Source organism: Gallus gallus, chromosome 5, assembly GCF_016699485.2.
Source record: "Gallus gallus isolate bGalGal1 chromosome 5, bGalGal1.mat.broiler.GRCg7b, whole genome shotgun sequence".
In the NCBI taxonomy this organism is placed as follows: domain Eukaryota; kingdom Metazoa; phylum Chordata; class Aves; order Galliformes; family Phasianidae; genus Gallus; species Gallus gallus.
In genome coordinates this window covers 27531130-27546003 of record NC_052536.1, presented here as the reverse complement: position 1 = coordinate 27546003, position 14874 = coordinate 27531130, and the positions used below count along the sequence as shown (strand labels likewise).

General features: G+C 42.0%; 2 protein-coding genes across 3 annotated transcripts in view; one reads left to right on the top strand and one right to left on the bottom strand.

Moving 5' to 3' along the window:
- Nucleotides 1-766: 766 nt before the first annotated feature.
- Nucleotides 767-7805, bottom strand: ERH (enhancer of rudimentary homolog (Drosophila)). Its single transcript, NM_001006475.2, has 4 exons — nucleotides 7740-7805; nucleotides 4980-5067; nucleotides 3667-3787; nucleotides 767-1272 (listed from the first exon to the last, which is right to left on the bottom strand). The coding sequence occupies exons 1-4, from the start codon at nucleotides 7740-7742 to the stop codon at nucleotides 1170-1172; spliced, it is 315 nt and encodes a 104-aa protein (NP_001006475.2). The 5' UTR covers nucleotides 7743-7805; the 3' UTR covers nucleotides 767-1169.
- The window catches only part of SLC39A9 (solute carrier family 39 member 9), a 17952-nt gene continuing 10379 nt past the window's right edge, over nucleotides 7302-14874 (top strand). The window contains exons 1-4 of one of the 2 annotated variants that reach the window (XM_046941715.1): nucleotides 7302-7955; nucleotides 8410-8527; nucleotides 11883-11991; nucleotides 14680-14871. In XM_046941715.1, the coding sequence (XP_046797671.1) occupies nucleotides 7921-7955; nucleotides 8410-8527; nucleotides 11883-11991; nucleotides 14680-14871 (454 nt within the window). In that variant the 5' untranslated portion in view covers nucleotides 7302-7920. Of the gene's footprint in view, nucleotides 7956-8046; nucleotides 8528-11882; nucleotides 11992-14679; nucleotides 14872-14874 lie in introns of those variants that run through there. The other variant, NM_001007933.2, reaches the window with a different exon arrangement.

Below are 14874 nucleotides of genomic sequence, written 5' to 3'. Positions count from 1 at the left end.
TGCATTTGCTGTGAGGTCTAACAGAATCTATTGATGTGATTTAGGAAGTTAAATGCACTGGGGAGAACCATATTCCTCTAACCCTCCGAATGATCTTGGCTGTGTATACCCGTTGATCCTGATTCCAGTCTGTACCACAGTGGACAAACTCTGTGCTAACACAAGCACAAAGTACCAATCCAGCCTTGCTCCTGTACTTGCTATTTGGCCTATTATATCCTCCAGCACTAATTTTTTTCAGTACAGCAAGATTACAAAGTCAGCAGCATCCAGTATAGGTAGGGAGGTTATAATTTTGCAGAGCATGCAGACAGATCCTTATCTTTTGTAAAGAGATCGTGGTTTGTGTCAGACTCCTGCCAAAATAATTCATTTTGCCTATTTCTTTTCTCAAGAAGTTTGGAAATTCTCATTTCCAAAAATTACTCACGAGGTCTGTGACATGACACGTTAGCCTGTTCTTAGCTATCACCTCTCCCAGAGAGCAGACACACTTACCTGAACTTGATCCTTCTTAAAAGACATTTGTCTAGAGTGCAAGAGCAAGAGTTGCTGTGTTTCCCATGGATCCCCCAAGAAAGACAGTAGCTGAAGCGAGGCTGGAGAAGTTAACTGGGCAGGCCAGAAATGAAGCAGTGATGTAATACAGCAAACGACCATGGCTTGGCCCATATAAGCTTTAAGGTTCCTTCAGCAAATGAGCAAGAGAGACTTAATTTGTTGTTTGGCAACTTCCCCCTCCCCAACAAAAAATTCAGCACTCGAATTTAACTAAAGGGTAGTTTATTTCCCATTAAGACCGCCCCAAAGACAAAACTAAACACTGAAAACCCCACAGAAGGGCACATACAATAAGTGTGGTGAAGTACAATGTGAACAGCCCCAGGGGTTCAAATAAGGTAGGACCATTAGCTGACCAGAGGAAAAAAAAACAAACAAAAACAAATTAAAATTTTGCTGAAGATGTTGCACTTTCTTCTTCAATTACACTGGAAAAAAAAGGTCGAATCCAACAAAATCCTTGCATCTCTACCAATACGTTCAGGCCTGACTAAAGAGCTTAACAAGATGGCAACAGGATGACTATAATACAAAACTTTCACTACTACACTCTGTACACACCTGTTGCCCAAGCCCACCCCCAAACCCACATAAGGATGGTGCCCCCATTATTTGCTTGCTTGCTGAGCCTGCCTGCGGAGGAGGACATAGATCTTCTCCTTTATCCAGTCTTTGTTGTATGGTTGGTATGTCTGAGTATCAGCACGGTAACTAGAAAGAAAGAGAAGAATTAATATAATATTGGTCTATCCCACAGAACGTGTACCAGAAAGACTTCACCAACAATTAAGTGTCTTCAAGTGTATGAGGCAGAAAGTCTCATACGGAGCACATGTAATATCAGAAGTGAATGATAATTGCCACTTATCAAAGAGATTTGTCCTGTTCCCTTAGAAGTTACCCTGCAGATCAGTAAGAACCTGAAACAGAACTAAATACTCCAAAGACCATTAAGAGACCGCATTATGCATTTAAATTCATGAATATAATTAATTACTTATGGGAGAAAGCAAACAAAGCAATTTAATATTCTGGAGCTCAGGATTAAAACCTAATAGTTGCACCATGAAACATTATTGAATTTGTCTTAATGAGCCAAACATTCAGTTTAACTCCAAGCAAGCGCTCGCGTAATTTTTCAAGTGTTCCTCTTCTGTGTGGATTAAAAAAAAATACAAAATTAATAAAAACACAACTTCCCAGGAGTAAAGGAAGGCTAACAGGCAGATGGTAAATGATTCTTGTCAGCTGGCAGCAGAGATAAGCTTGCATCTAATAAACAATGACACTTAATGAAAAGAAAACTAAAAACAAGAACCCATAGGTTAGTTTTCTTTGCTACTTGGGGACAGGTGATAAAAGTAGACTACTGGCAAGATTTCCCACCAAAGAAGTTGGTTACGCAAGACACTGCTGAACTAAAGAAGAATTAGAATGAAAAATAAAAGCATGGTGAAGATTCACATTCTTCTTTCCCCTTAGTCCTCAAGGTTGAATGTTTTTTTTGACAAAGATTGCGTTTTCAGTGAATGTTACAGGCATTATCGAAGTCCCAGCCAACCTATGAACATTGGTTCAGGTATTTCTCCTCAGGTAAGAACACTAAGATGGTCATCAAAAAGCAGCTAAGTATAAATCCAGAATATTTTACAGTTTTCACTGAAGAAAAACAACCCTAAGCATACTGTTTTTAAGAAAGCCTTTTTTAAAACCTGGCATGAGAGATTCAAGACTAAAGGAGTTTTCATGCTTACCAAAATAGCTGCAATTTTACTGCAGTGTAAGAAAAGTTAGCTTCAGCAATTATCATTGATATTTTTTTTTCTTCTTTTTTCCCAGTCCATTCATAATGCTACATTGCAAGCCCAGATAGCAAGTACTTTACAGCTCTCCATGAACATAAGCCATGTCTGGTACGTTATGTGCTATGTATGCCATCTGGTGGAAAACCTTAAGTTGAAACTGAATTTGGTGTGACTCTAAGTTTGTAATCCTAATAAAGAAAGGAAGAAGTCTGTAGTAGAAAATATTTGCTACTACTTAAACCAAGTAGCTAACTTCAGTTTGTTAAATATACTAAAACAAAGTATGTCTTTCAAACTGCATCAGCCCAGTAGTATAACACCAGAAGATGTAACGTGGCAGAATAAGGTAACTTTGCAGAAATTGTAATAGTACTTCATTTATTCAAATGAAAACTTTGGTAAACAGCATTTGTTCTAAGTCACTATCAGTAACAGATGTACCGTATGTACACATAGATGCAAAGGAAAAGAATACAATACTCATCCTTAAGCAGTGTTTTCTTTTTCTAAACTGGAATTAATTGGCAAAGACTGTTAACTGTGCAGCTGCAGAACACTTGCATTGGGATTTAAGACAACAGTACAGCTGCAGGAACGTCCACACTAGGTATGTACTGGCTTAAAAAGAGATCCTAGAATTTGAGCTTAGCAAGTGCAATATCAACATGTGTATATATATTTATCTTTTGGATGAGAGTGAGACCTATATCTGTATTCCTATAGAATTTTTGTGAAATTTGATACTGCTGTTATCACAAACCATTACTCTGAAACTTGTGGTATGGCAGCTAGCCAGGATCTGGACCAACTGATTTAGTTACAATGTTGGTTACAACCTAAATACTGAAATTCAGCATTTGATTTTACAGTACAATCAGAATAGAAAGTGCTCACTATCTCCTTTGTTTGCCCACATCTTTAACACATAGATAAGAACCAGAGATTTTGGTGTATTCAGAAGAACACTCAAACCATTAGCTAGGGACCTTTGGCGGACTGATAGGGTCTTCAGTCACTTATTCAGGATTTGCTGAAGTTTCCATTTTGCAGCATCTTGATCAAAGTAAACACTTGGTCGCAAGCGACTTCTGTAGACTACCACCATACTGATAATACAGCCCTAAGCCAAATAAAATTCCTTTACCATTCTACCTCCTTAACAGTTGGATCAACTGCAAACAAAGCAGATCCCGTTCCAATTTAAACAGGTTCTAGTGAGTTGTAATAACATGTGAAGATTTAAATGGATGACTTCTGAATGCTATAAGTCACTGAAAGGGACCTGTACAACTAAACTTACACAAGACAGCTGAGATCTGCCAGGTCATCAATGAAGTCAAACAACTGGCTGATATCATACGTAATGGATGGACTGTTGGGATTCATTCTCTTCAAATGCTCTTCATACATTTTACAGACTCCTACAGAGAAAAAAAAGATTGATAACACAGTAACACCAGTGGGGAAAACAAACAGAAAATCCTAAAATAACAACAAAAACCAAACGCTTGTATTTGCTGGGGGGTTTCTTGGTATGTTTTTTTGTTTTTCTTCTCCAGATATGAAACCACAGATATCAGGAAAGTTTGTATGTGACTACCACGAAGACCAACAGCAGTGTACTGAGACTTTGCAGAGTTGAAATACTGTTGTTCTAGATATTTGTATTTAAACACAATACCATAAAGCCAGGTAAGATGCACGGAAAGAAACACTATCATCATCTAGAACAAAAAGTCTTAGTTCTGTCACAGACTTAATGTTCTACACAGTAAGTTCCAACTGAAACCCCAAATTCCTTCTGATTGTTTTAACACAGCAATTGCTACATTGACTTTCACTGTACAAGCACCTGAGAAAGAACAACTGCTGTCAGATAAAGCTGCTCCAATCTTGTGAAGAGGTCATTCTTGATGAAAGCATCAAAAAGGACGAGTGAGGTAAGAGTGACAGCACAAGCTTGTATATGAATTTACATGAGTTTTGTTTATACTAGTCTATACATGATTCAGATATATTTGAAAGTAATGTAATACAGTGAGCGTGGCGGTTTTACGTGGTCTTTGCTATGTTTCTGTTTGTCTTTCAAGGCTTCTGGAGTTAATTTTTAACATTAGGAGAACTTTCAGATTTTACGTTGTAGTATTTCAATCTTCAGGCTCACTGGGTCTCTTAACGTCAAACAGGACTCTTATTTCTGGTGCATGTGCCACCAGCTGGCAAATTATGTATCAATTACACATAGTTTTATCTATTATCTCCAGTAGCAATCTTACCTTTACATGGCTAGCACAAAAAAATAGCGAGAGAGCTGGACTCTGATCCTGAAATGAAATGCATTCAGACAGCTCTGTTGCACAGCCCCACCAAGAATATTGCCTACTCTGATGAACTGAACATGGTTCAATCTTGCTAAGCCGAAAAGAGAAACAAAGAATAACTGTTTTTAATTTGCTAAAACATTAGTAAATAAAAAAAAACATAAGATACTTTCACACTGTTTTTTCCAAGTTACCTTGGGAAAACAAACAGCTTATTCTCTTACTGAAAAAGTAAGGGAATATGTCAAATAAGATCTGAACAACAGGTTTAGACTACAGTGTCTGCACCCACCTTCCATGCACTCATTCACCGATTCATAATCGGCGTATGTTCGGCCTTCTGGCCTCTTGGTAGGCTGCACAAGTAGAATTGTGTGAGACTGAAAAACAAAACGAGGAAACAACATATTAAAAAAGTGAAATTTTACAGGTAATGCAAAGTTGTTTATCTGGAGAAGAAGCAATAATTCTATTTCTGGCCACCAGACCATTGCACAAGCTGGGCAGCATTCAATAGCTATTCCCAGTATTACTTGGTGGCACTTCTGCATATCTTTGGCACGTCAAGGTTAATTAGGGGGACTAAGATGGCAAAGCCTTCTCAAAACTAACTAGGCAAGCAAATAACTCAAAAAAGTAGCATCATTTTAAAACACTGAGCAAGGACACACATTTTCCAAGTAGTACTTGTCATGTAAGCTGTGTCAATAATAAGTTCTGCTTCCAATCAGTCCTATCAATTCTTACAGAACTTTTTAAAGCGTGTAAAATCACCAGTGAAGCAGCGATCGTGTTGAAAAAACAAACACAGGAATAGTAGTTTCTACCTAAAGAGAAAAGCAAGAGAATACAATTGGTGTATAAAAGCTACCCCACTATGTACCATATTCCAAATGCAAGCTGTAAGCATGAATTACATACCCTAGCGAGTGAGCAAGGATGGAGTCTGAATTAACATTGCTGTCTAAACATAAGCAGCTATTTTGAATTATTCAGCTCCAAGGTAACACAAATTATATCACAAATCCTCACTTAGTATTCAAGATTGTTTCCTGAGAAACAGATGTGCTGATGTTAACACTTCGGCGAGTCTACTGAAATTGTAATTATGGCACAGATAACCTCTCCAAATGTCAGTCTGCAAACTCTTCCTTCTGCAAGACTGATGATTGTACAGTCTGTGGCTTGCATTATTTCTCTAATAGTTTTCAGTTGGGTGCAGCAAGTAATTTAAGCAACCGTGTAACATTTTTGAAGTGTATGCAGTTTGTGATCTGACTTACGGGTCACGTGTCACAAAGTTTGCAAGCACGCCAGGAAACAGCATTTCTAGCACTGTTAATTGGATTCAACACTTTCAGTGCTAATGTATGAGGTGAGTATGCAACCTGGAGAATTCACGTAGGCAACAGCAGAGTTAGACACAATGGGAATGAATACCTAAGCACATTACCAGGTTTAAATTGAGCAGCCTCCAGTAGAGAAATCCTAACCCACGCTTTGGGTTGTTTGGGTTAGGACTTCAATAACACAGTAACCCACACTTTTAGGTGTTTGGGACACCATTTCAGTGCTCAGGTGCAATGACGAAAATAAAAACAGCAAATATTTACAAAGAACACGGTGGAAAACTATACTCATTTTTACACCGCCACCAATAGCGTTCCCACGCCTGGAAAGCGGTTTTCAGTTCAAGTCCTGTTTCAGATACCACAGCAGAAGGTAGTTTGGAGGAGCCCAGAAAAAAAAGTTACAAGAGTAGGAGTGAGAGTTTTCCCCTATCAGAAGCAGAAAGGGGAATCCACAGCTGCGTACTACAGTGAAAACTGCACAAAGGAGATGAGCGCTTCTACATCTGCTTTCCATATACCCCTGAGGATGCCGGATCTGAAATGAACGACCCCAGCCAGGAGTTGCTGGGATCTCACTGCTCCTGAGGGTGCTGTACTTGAACAGAGAGTCATGCAATTGCCAAGCTTTATCCAACTTCTACTTCCAGCAACAGCGTTTATATCTGCTGCTCCTGGATGACCAGGCAAGCTTCCATAACTTGCAACTCTTGACCACCTGGGAGCATCTGACTGAGGATCCCTTGGGAACAACAAAACAGACAGGTTGTATCGGCCAATTCAGCATGCTGTGGGAAAGCTTTAATGTTTTAGGTATACATGTATTTAACTCTTCCTTTTTTTTTTTTTTTTTTATGCTGAATTTGGTTGAGTTTCTTTGAGAACAAAAGCATAGACGGAACAGAACTGACCAGGAATCAAGTCATCCACATTGATACTCTGCTAACTGCCTTTAAGGCCTGTCTGCCTTAACAGCTATACTGAAATCGCTGCCCCTGGGATCAACCCTACTGCAGAATGAACGCATGGCTTCTTGTTTCTTTACAGACTTTCCACTTATTCGACCTTGAGGGGAAAAAAAGTCGTAGCTTGGCATGATTTGCTCAAATAGCCCTTCTCCCACCGGAGATGTGCAAAGAAAAGACAAGTTCAGAGATCTGAGCGCTTCCTTCTTCGAGCTGTGCCCTGCCCAGCTGAACACGTGCCTGAGCGACACGGGACAAAGATCAGCGGGCTTCAAAACTATCATATTTCCTATCGTTTTTATCCTTATCGCTAGGAAAAAGCGCAGCAGAGCAGAAAAGGCGCAGATACCGTCGCGCTTTAGGACTAGGCGACGCGAAAGAGCCCGGTACGGCGACCTGCCGCCATCCCCGTTCGGAGCGCCGGGGCGGGGCGAGCGGCAGAGCCCCGCAGCTTCCGCTGGCGCGCAGGAGCCATGGCGGGTGGTCCCGGCCCGCCGGCGAAGCAGCGTCACACAGCCAGGCTCGAGGCTGCGGCACCGGGTTCCCCACGCTGCCGTGGGGCCGCCCGGAGGGCTCCCGGCTCGCGGCCCGCTCGGGCTGTGGGGCAGATGCCCGCCACCACGTGGTGCTGCCTCCCCCCCGCCCGCTGCCTGCCCCCCGGCCCGTGCCGCGGGAGGGAAGCGCCCGCACTGTCCCCGGCCCAGCGGAAAGGCAGAAAGGAAGGGAGGCGCGGCTCACCATCACGCTCCGCTCCACGGATCCGCCGCCGACTTAGAGGCCCCCGACGATCCCCCACAACGCCCCGCGCCCACCGGAAGCGCCGCGCTAACGGCCGACCATAGAGGCGGTGGTGCCAGAGCGCCTCGGCGCATGCGCGCCCCGCGCAAGAGCACGGGCGCCGCATGGCAGCTCGTTGAGGATGACGGGAGAGAGGCGGGCTGGCGGCCATCTTTGGTGAGGGCGCCTCTCTTTCCCGCCTCGCCCGTCATCTTGAAGCCGGGAGGCGCGTGTGGGGGAGGGTGTAGAGCCCCGGAAGGGGAAGCGTGGGGTGACGGAGGTGCCACTTGGCCTCTGAGGTAGCTGTGGGGCCCGTGGCACTGTGTGGCCTCCCCGCGGCCTACCCCTGCCAGCAGCTGTCCCGCTGCTCGCCGCTTCCCCACACTCCCTGGGGACAGCGAGGCCCTCCCGCCCTGCCCGCTGTCTCAGGTGAGGGCCGCCCCTATCCCGGCCCGGTCGACCGTTCTTCGTCCCCCCGCGGCGCTGTCAACGGCAGAGAGGCCCCGGGCTCGCGGGGCTGAGGCTCGGGACAGGCAGCCATGGCTGAGAGCCCCTCCTGGGACCTCGGCGTCTGCACGGGCTGAGGCGTGAGGGCCGAGGTGGGACAGGCGCTGTTGAATTTCACTTTAAGGAAGCGGATAGAGAGCAGCGAAATGGATGACTTCCGTTCCATCTGCCTGCTGTCCCTGGCCATGCTGGTCGCCTGCTATGTGGCGGGGATTATTCCCCTGGCCGTGAACTTCTCCGAGGTAAGAGGGCTTCGCCCAACCGCACGTTGGACACTCTGGAGGGGTACAGTTTGCCTCAGGAACCGCTGAGGTCACACGTTAAGTCATGGTGTGTCTGTGGGCTACTCAAAGGAGGTGCCCATATGCAATTCAGAAAACATTCTCAGAACGCTTTGTTTTGGTTCACAGTTTAGTTTGGACTTTGTGCTACTGACAAGGCAAACTGTTATCTCTTTGGTTACAGCTCAAGTTGTGTTACTGCCCCATGTGTCTCAGAACTTTCTTTGGTCTTGTGATTACCAGCGTAGTGGATGCTTTGGGGGCAATCAAATGAGCAGTGCAGAAGGAAAGTCTGTTCATTTTGCTAACAATGTAGTCCACTAAATGTATTGAGATGTCAGAATATGATCTGAAATCTTTGTGTAAGCGTTACTCTGGTTCTGTTTTGCTGGTGCTTTGTTTGATGTTTGACAGAAATTGCCTTACATAACTTCAAGACTGCACAGCTACCTTCTTGTCCTCAGAACTCAGTTTTGCTCTGAAGCATCTGAAGGACTTTTTGCAGATTTGCTGCCTGGTATGGAATCAAATAATCGTTTGAGTTGGAAGGGACCCTCAGAGGTCATCTATCCCAACTCTCTTGCAATGAGCAGGGGCATCTACAATGAGATCAGGCTGCTCAGAGTGCTGTCCAGCCTGACCTTGAGTGTCTGCAGGGATGGGACATCCACCACCTCTCTGGGCAACCTGTTATAGTGCTTCACTAATCTTCCTGTAAAAAAACTTCTTATATCCAATCTATATCACCTTTCTTTTGGTTTGAAACCATTTCCCCATATCCTATCACAACAGACTCTGTTGTGGTAATACTGTTCTTAAATTTTTTTTATATAGATGGATTTATGTTTCCTCATGTATGTATGCACTACACATGTGTACAAACAAGTTAATTGTGTTATCATAAACTCTTAGGAATTCTTAGTTTGGTTCTGCACTGGCCTTAAACTTGTTCCTTTTAGGCTCCATGTGCTTTACTGGTTTAAAAAAGAAGAGGTATACCTGCAGATGTTTTACGTGCACACAAGTTAGTCTTGGAAATGCCTAATTAGAAGATGTACTTTTCATCTTTTAAGTGATTGCTTAGCCTGTGTAACATGGACAACTTTAGGCTGAAATAATTGGAGTGTGTTTTCTGTTGTTTGCAGAAAGTTGTGTAGGTGACCTCAGTGAGAGAAAAAGGCACTCTGTTAGACTAGTGCTGGGTCGGGAACCACACTCTGACAGTTCTTGATGTGCACCTGTAACAGGTGGAGTCTTGCTTGAGTAAAAGAAGCTCAGAGGGCTGACTGGAGTGAAACTGCTTAAAGCTGAAAGCAGGTGTGAGGTTTTTGTAGGTGCAAGTAAGATTTAAAGATTTAAAACCAAGAAATACAGAACAGCTGGCTAAATTGAGGAATTTAGGATTTTCTGTGTATTTTTAGCAGTTTATTCTGTTCCTCTTCTTAACAAGAGACACACAAGTGATTGTGGAACAGAATTTATTTGATTTCTTAGATCAAACTAGATGACTTTTGCCTATATGAATAAGCTGCTGTTTTAATATCACCATATTCACCATTTTGAAGTATTTCATGCTGAAAAAGAGATGCAGATTTCTCTTGAAATAGTAACTCATGTGTGTGCATACATTTTTAAAATTCACAGGTGTCTGAATTCAAGCAGTGCTCTGTTTGCAGTAGCGGTAGCACCACCGTACGTCAGGTGTTTTTTGGCAGTACTTTTACACGTACATCCAAACGCAGACGTGCACACATACTGTGTAGAAGAGAGGTTATAGTGTTGCAGTATAAAAGGCATCTTGTTCTCACTTTGAGGCACTATAATTTGGCAAAACCACTTCAGGAACAGTGGGTCATCTCTTGCATATCGCTACCCAAATTTTCCCCAGTAATGCTCTACTTGTTTCCCTACAGTCCCATTTGGCTTGCTTTCAGAAAGCTAGCTGTGCCTCTCTCAAGAACCTCCTGTTTTTTCAAGGCAAACATCACCTCTTTAGGTGAGATTAACCAACGTGTCACTACAGCATGGTGAGAAAACAGATGTGGCATAATGCAATACGCTACCAGTTGTTTCCCATCATTCGAATGTTGACCTTTGTTTCCAGGACTTTGGTAGTCAACATTTGTATTTGGTGATACACATCTCCTTGTGCGTGGGAGGTGATTGATCTGCCACAAATATATGGTACCCGGTTATTATGAGGATCAAAAGGATCAAAATGTTTGCTATTACAATATGCAGTATGTTATGGGCTATTGCGGAAATTAATAGAAGTGACCTCTGCAAGTTGTCATATTTTGGAGCCTATTAGATGTTTATAGAAGTGGATTTTCCGTATGTTACTTTGACTTTAGCCTGTCAATGTTGCAGTCACAAGGAAGTAAGAGTGGACCAATCTTATGTTAGTAAAACAGACTGTAGACAAATGGAGCAGCAGTGGAAGGAGGGGCAGTAACTCTAAGGTTTTGCTTTGTTTGGTTTAGTCCAAAATTACAATATAACCAGGGAGGTAATCCTTACAGAAGCAAACAGCTACCTTTTGTGCTGTTTTAATTATAAAAAACATGTTGTAGAAACTTATCCTGGAATGTGAACTAGCTGCTACTTCTGCTTGCTATATGATAAAAGCATTAAATTTGTATAATTTTAAGATTTAATTACAAATTTGCAAAACTAACCAACTTAGCCATTTTCTGTCTTTGTATAAAGATAGCTGACTTAGCAGTTAATTGGACGTACTTGACCAGCATGTTTGTATCTGTACAGGCTTATATGTTTTTGTCTCTCTTGCTTTTCTGACTTTTATTAGGTAACTTATTTATTTATTTTTGTATTTTCCTTTGTCAATTTTGGGAACAGATGACTTGTCATTTGCCATGCCATACCTGGGTGAGGCGTTAGAGAAGCTGCCTGTTTAAGTGTGATTTCTAGTAGGAAGGACCTACTTGATAACAAAACCAGACTGGAGATAAAATATGGAATTGCAAATGTGCTCCAATTCAGATGCTCCATATTCCTTTGTCTCTGTAGATGTTGCAGTTTGAGGGGGTGAATTAGCCCCAGATAACCATTACTGCCAAAAATAACAATCCATGCTGTTCTCACGTGTGACATTTCATTTCTTCTCTGACACTGCTTTTCTAATGGGTTGCCTCTTTCATTTCTTATTTCAATTGTTTGTGTCAGACCCTGGATATGTTCACTCTTGAAGGAGAATCCGGAGTAGGTTTTGTGCACCTTCAACTCTATTAATGATGGAGAGTAAGGGAAGCACCATCCTTCTTAAAGGTGATACTTGTTTTGTGCTTGCTTGCAGGAGAGATTAAAGTTGGTGACTGTTCTGGGTGCTGGGCTGCTGTGTGGAACTGCCTTGGCTGTCATTGTGCCGGAAGGAGTACATGCACTTTATGAAGACATTTTGGAGGGTAAGAACAAAAACTGTGTCTGCAGATGGCCATGTTGAAGATAACCTAGACTGTAGTTTTGTGGCTTACGAGGGTCTGCTTTTAGGGCTTTTAACATGGCATTGGCAGAGAGTTTCACAGCAGTATGGTGCAAATGCAGCATAAAATCACTGCTGTAGATAAAATAACTGCGTGTTCCTGGTGGCTTGACAGAGAAGCACCATCAAGCTGTGGATCAGGTGATTCTTGTTGAGCAATTTAGCCATCTGCAGGTCTGTCGTATTGTACCACTCATGGAATCACAGCCTGTTACAGTAGGTTATGTGTAATGTTTTTATTATGGTGTGGGTTAAACTTTCACTGAAACCTTGGAGAAGAGGTGTAGGGATGCCTCTGGAGGAGGAAGAGCTTATGGGCTATTTGCTGTTGCTTTGTAGGTTAGTTCACTACTCACTTCAGCAATTGTTTGAAGTGCTTTATAGATCTGCGTGTACTTGCCACTGTAAAAGTTTTCTCCATGAAACTGTAGAACTTTTAAGTATGCGTAACTCCTTACAAGTGTAGAGGAAAAACCACTGAATGGCAGTTGCCATGCTGCCCACAGCAGTCTGCTTGTTTTTTTGTTGGGCTATGCTGTTCTAAGCCAGTTAGAATGGCCTGAAGCTGGAATCAGGCTTCCTTGGGGCAATCAGCTGACAACTGTGGTTACATGGAGGTGCCTCCTTCTCTGGGAATTAGCCCAGTCTTGGGTGGCATAAGCACATCTTATACACTAAATCTTCAATAGACCTTGCTTTAAGGTTATAGCTTTGTTTTAAATAGCTGGGGCTAATTAAATTTGTTTGCAGTACACTTTAGATCTTGCTTTAGCTTGGAGCATTGTGCTGTTGGATTACCATGCATGAGACTTCAGTTTGTTCAGGACCAGGAATTTGCTGGAAGGTAAATGGCAGTGACTTAACAGTTGCAGGAGAAAGACCTTTTGAGTCAGGACTAGAGAGAACGTGGCGGTTGTTTGATGTGTCATTGTTCCTAATCTGTAGCTGAGAGATAATTATAGTACTGTTTTTCTTGTGGTACTGTATTTTTCTTGTTTCAGTACCCTTTTAATTTTTTTTTAACAATCTACTTTAATCTATGGTTAACTTCTGCTATTTTTTTGTTTTTTTTTAGATTTAACATAAACAGAATATATAAAATCATCCAATATTGAGAAGTGGAAAACCTCTCAATTATGCTTTTATGTACAGTAATTTGCACTCTGTGGTGTAGGATGTCTCTAATGAGCTGTAGCTGTGGCTTTGCTCTCCATTTCATTTTAATTCTAAGTGAAATAGATTTTATTTTAATGATACGACTAATAGTAAATGCAGTTAATATGAACACCTGCATATTTGTGTTCATATCTACATCCAGATGTTTAGAGCTACAATTTTTATAGTATATGCATAGGGAGGGGCAGGAGGGAGGCATTGGGGATGTCAGTAATATTTATCTAGTAAACAAGAACGTTTTCCTGTGGATGACTTCAGGCTCAATTCAGAACTCCTAGTATTGTGAACAAAATGATTCTGTCTTTAAAGGAACTTACAAGTGGCATTAAGAGAATGATCTCCTTCTGATAGTTCTGCTTTCTGTCATCCTGTTTGTAATTTCCCCCAGTTCGCTGCATTTACAACTCAAATCCTAAGACGATGGTTTCACCTGTTGACTAAGGAAGATAAAGGGATTTTTTTCTTTTTATATTGCAGGGGAGCAAAATTCACATTACGGATTTAATTACAAAAATGAATGTGATATCTTTCCTAGAAAAGTAGGATCATCAAAGTAGTGGGTTTTTAAAATATTTTTTTCTTAAGACCACTCATGTAAATACCAGAAGGTTGCTTATATGATTAAAAGACTTCCTAAGTGTAGGGAAGGGACAAAAATAATTATGATTAGAGATTATGATATGATCGTTGGGTCTAGCAAAAAGAAGAAATGGTTTCCTATCAGAACATTAAAGGGATTTACAGATAGGGCTGTAACCATTTTCCCTGCTCTGGAACAGAGGCATCTTGTACTGAATGATAGGGAACTCAGGGCCTTGGAATATAGCATGCAATTCAAACATCTGACTTAGCTTTGAGATATCAGATGTGAATGTAGATTTACTGTGTCTGTTCCCCCACTGGAAACATTTGAATAGCACTTACAGTGTGTAAAGTGGCTTGCCTGCCATGGATGTACAATTATTTATTGTAAAAGGCACACCAAGGAGCATGAAATTCCTGTTCTGCATCACCCAAAGGGCTTTCAAGCATGATGGTATGTCTCTAGTAGAGTTTGCAGGGGTTTAGAAGGAATATATGATTCAGATGAGCATGGAGTCTGAAAGTGAGAAATTGAATGTGTGCTGTGTGCTATGCAGTAGTTGGGGACTTAACTGAAAATTCTTTATTCCTCATCTTTGCTTGTACCTTTCTAACAGTGTGTTTCTGATAGTTGATAGAAGAAGGAATTCTTCACTTGCATCATCTGGAAACTGAGAACTTTGTTAAACCAGATAAATGGGTGCTTTCCTAGGAAACTGAGCTAAGAAAACCGTGAAGCAGTGACTTCTGTGCACTGTCTAAGAATGCATGAGGAACACTGAGCAAAGGAGGAAGAAAGTGATTGCCTCGTGTTAGTCCGCTGTCTCCTAACCTGTTCGTTTGCCTGCTGCAGGGAAGCATCACCCAGCAAATGAGATGCAGCATGTGATGGAGTCTGAGAAGGTCGCCGAAATCGCTGTTGTACATGAGTATGGCCATGACCATTCCAGGTTGCACGCATACATTGGTGTTTCGCTTGTCCTTGGCTTTGTCTTCATGCTTCTGGTTGACCAGATAGGCAGCTCTCATGTGCACTCAACAGATGGTG

What these genes read in the sequence shown, in the direction of transcription:
- ERH (NM_001006475.2), bottom strand. An exon ending in GGTGAATGAGTGCATGGAAG is followed by an intron (nt 3,788 to 4,979) that starts GTGGGTGCAGAC and finishes TTTTCTCTGTAG; the next exon opens with GAGTCTGTAAAATGTATGAA. An exon ending in GCAGATCTCAGCTGTCTTGT is followed by an intron (nt 1,273 to 3,666) that starts GTAAGTTTAGTT and finishes CTTTCTTTCTAG; the next exon opens with TTACCGTGCTGATACTCAGA.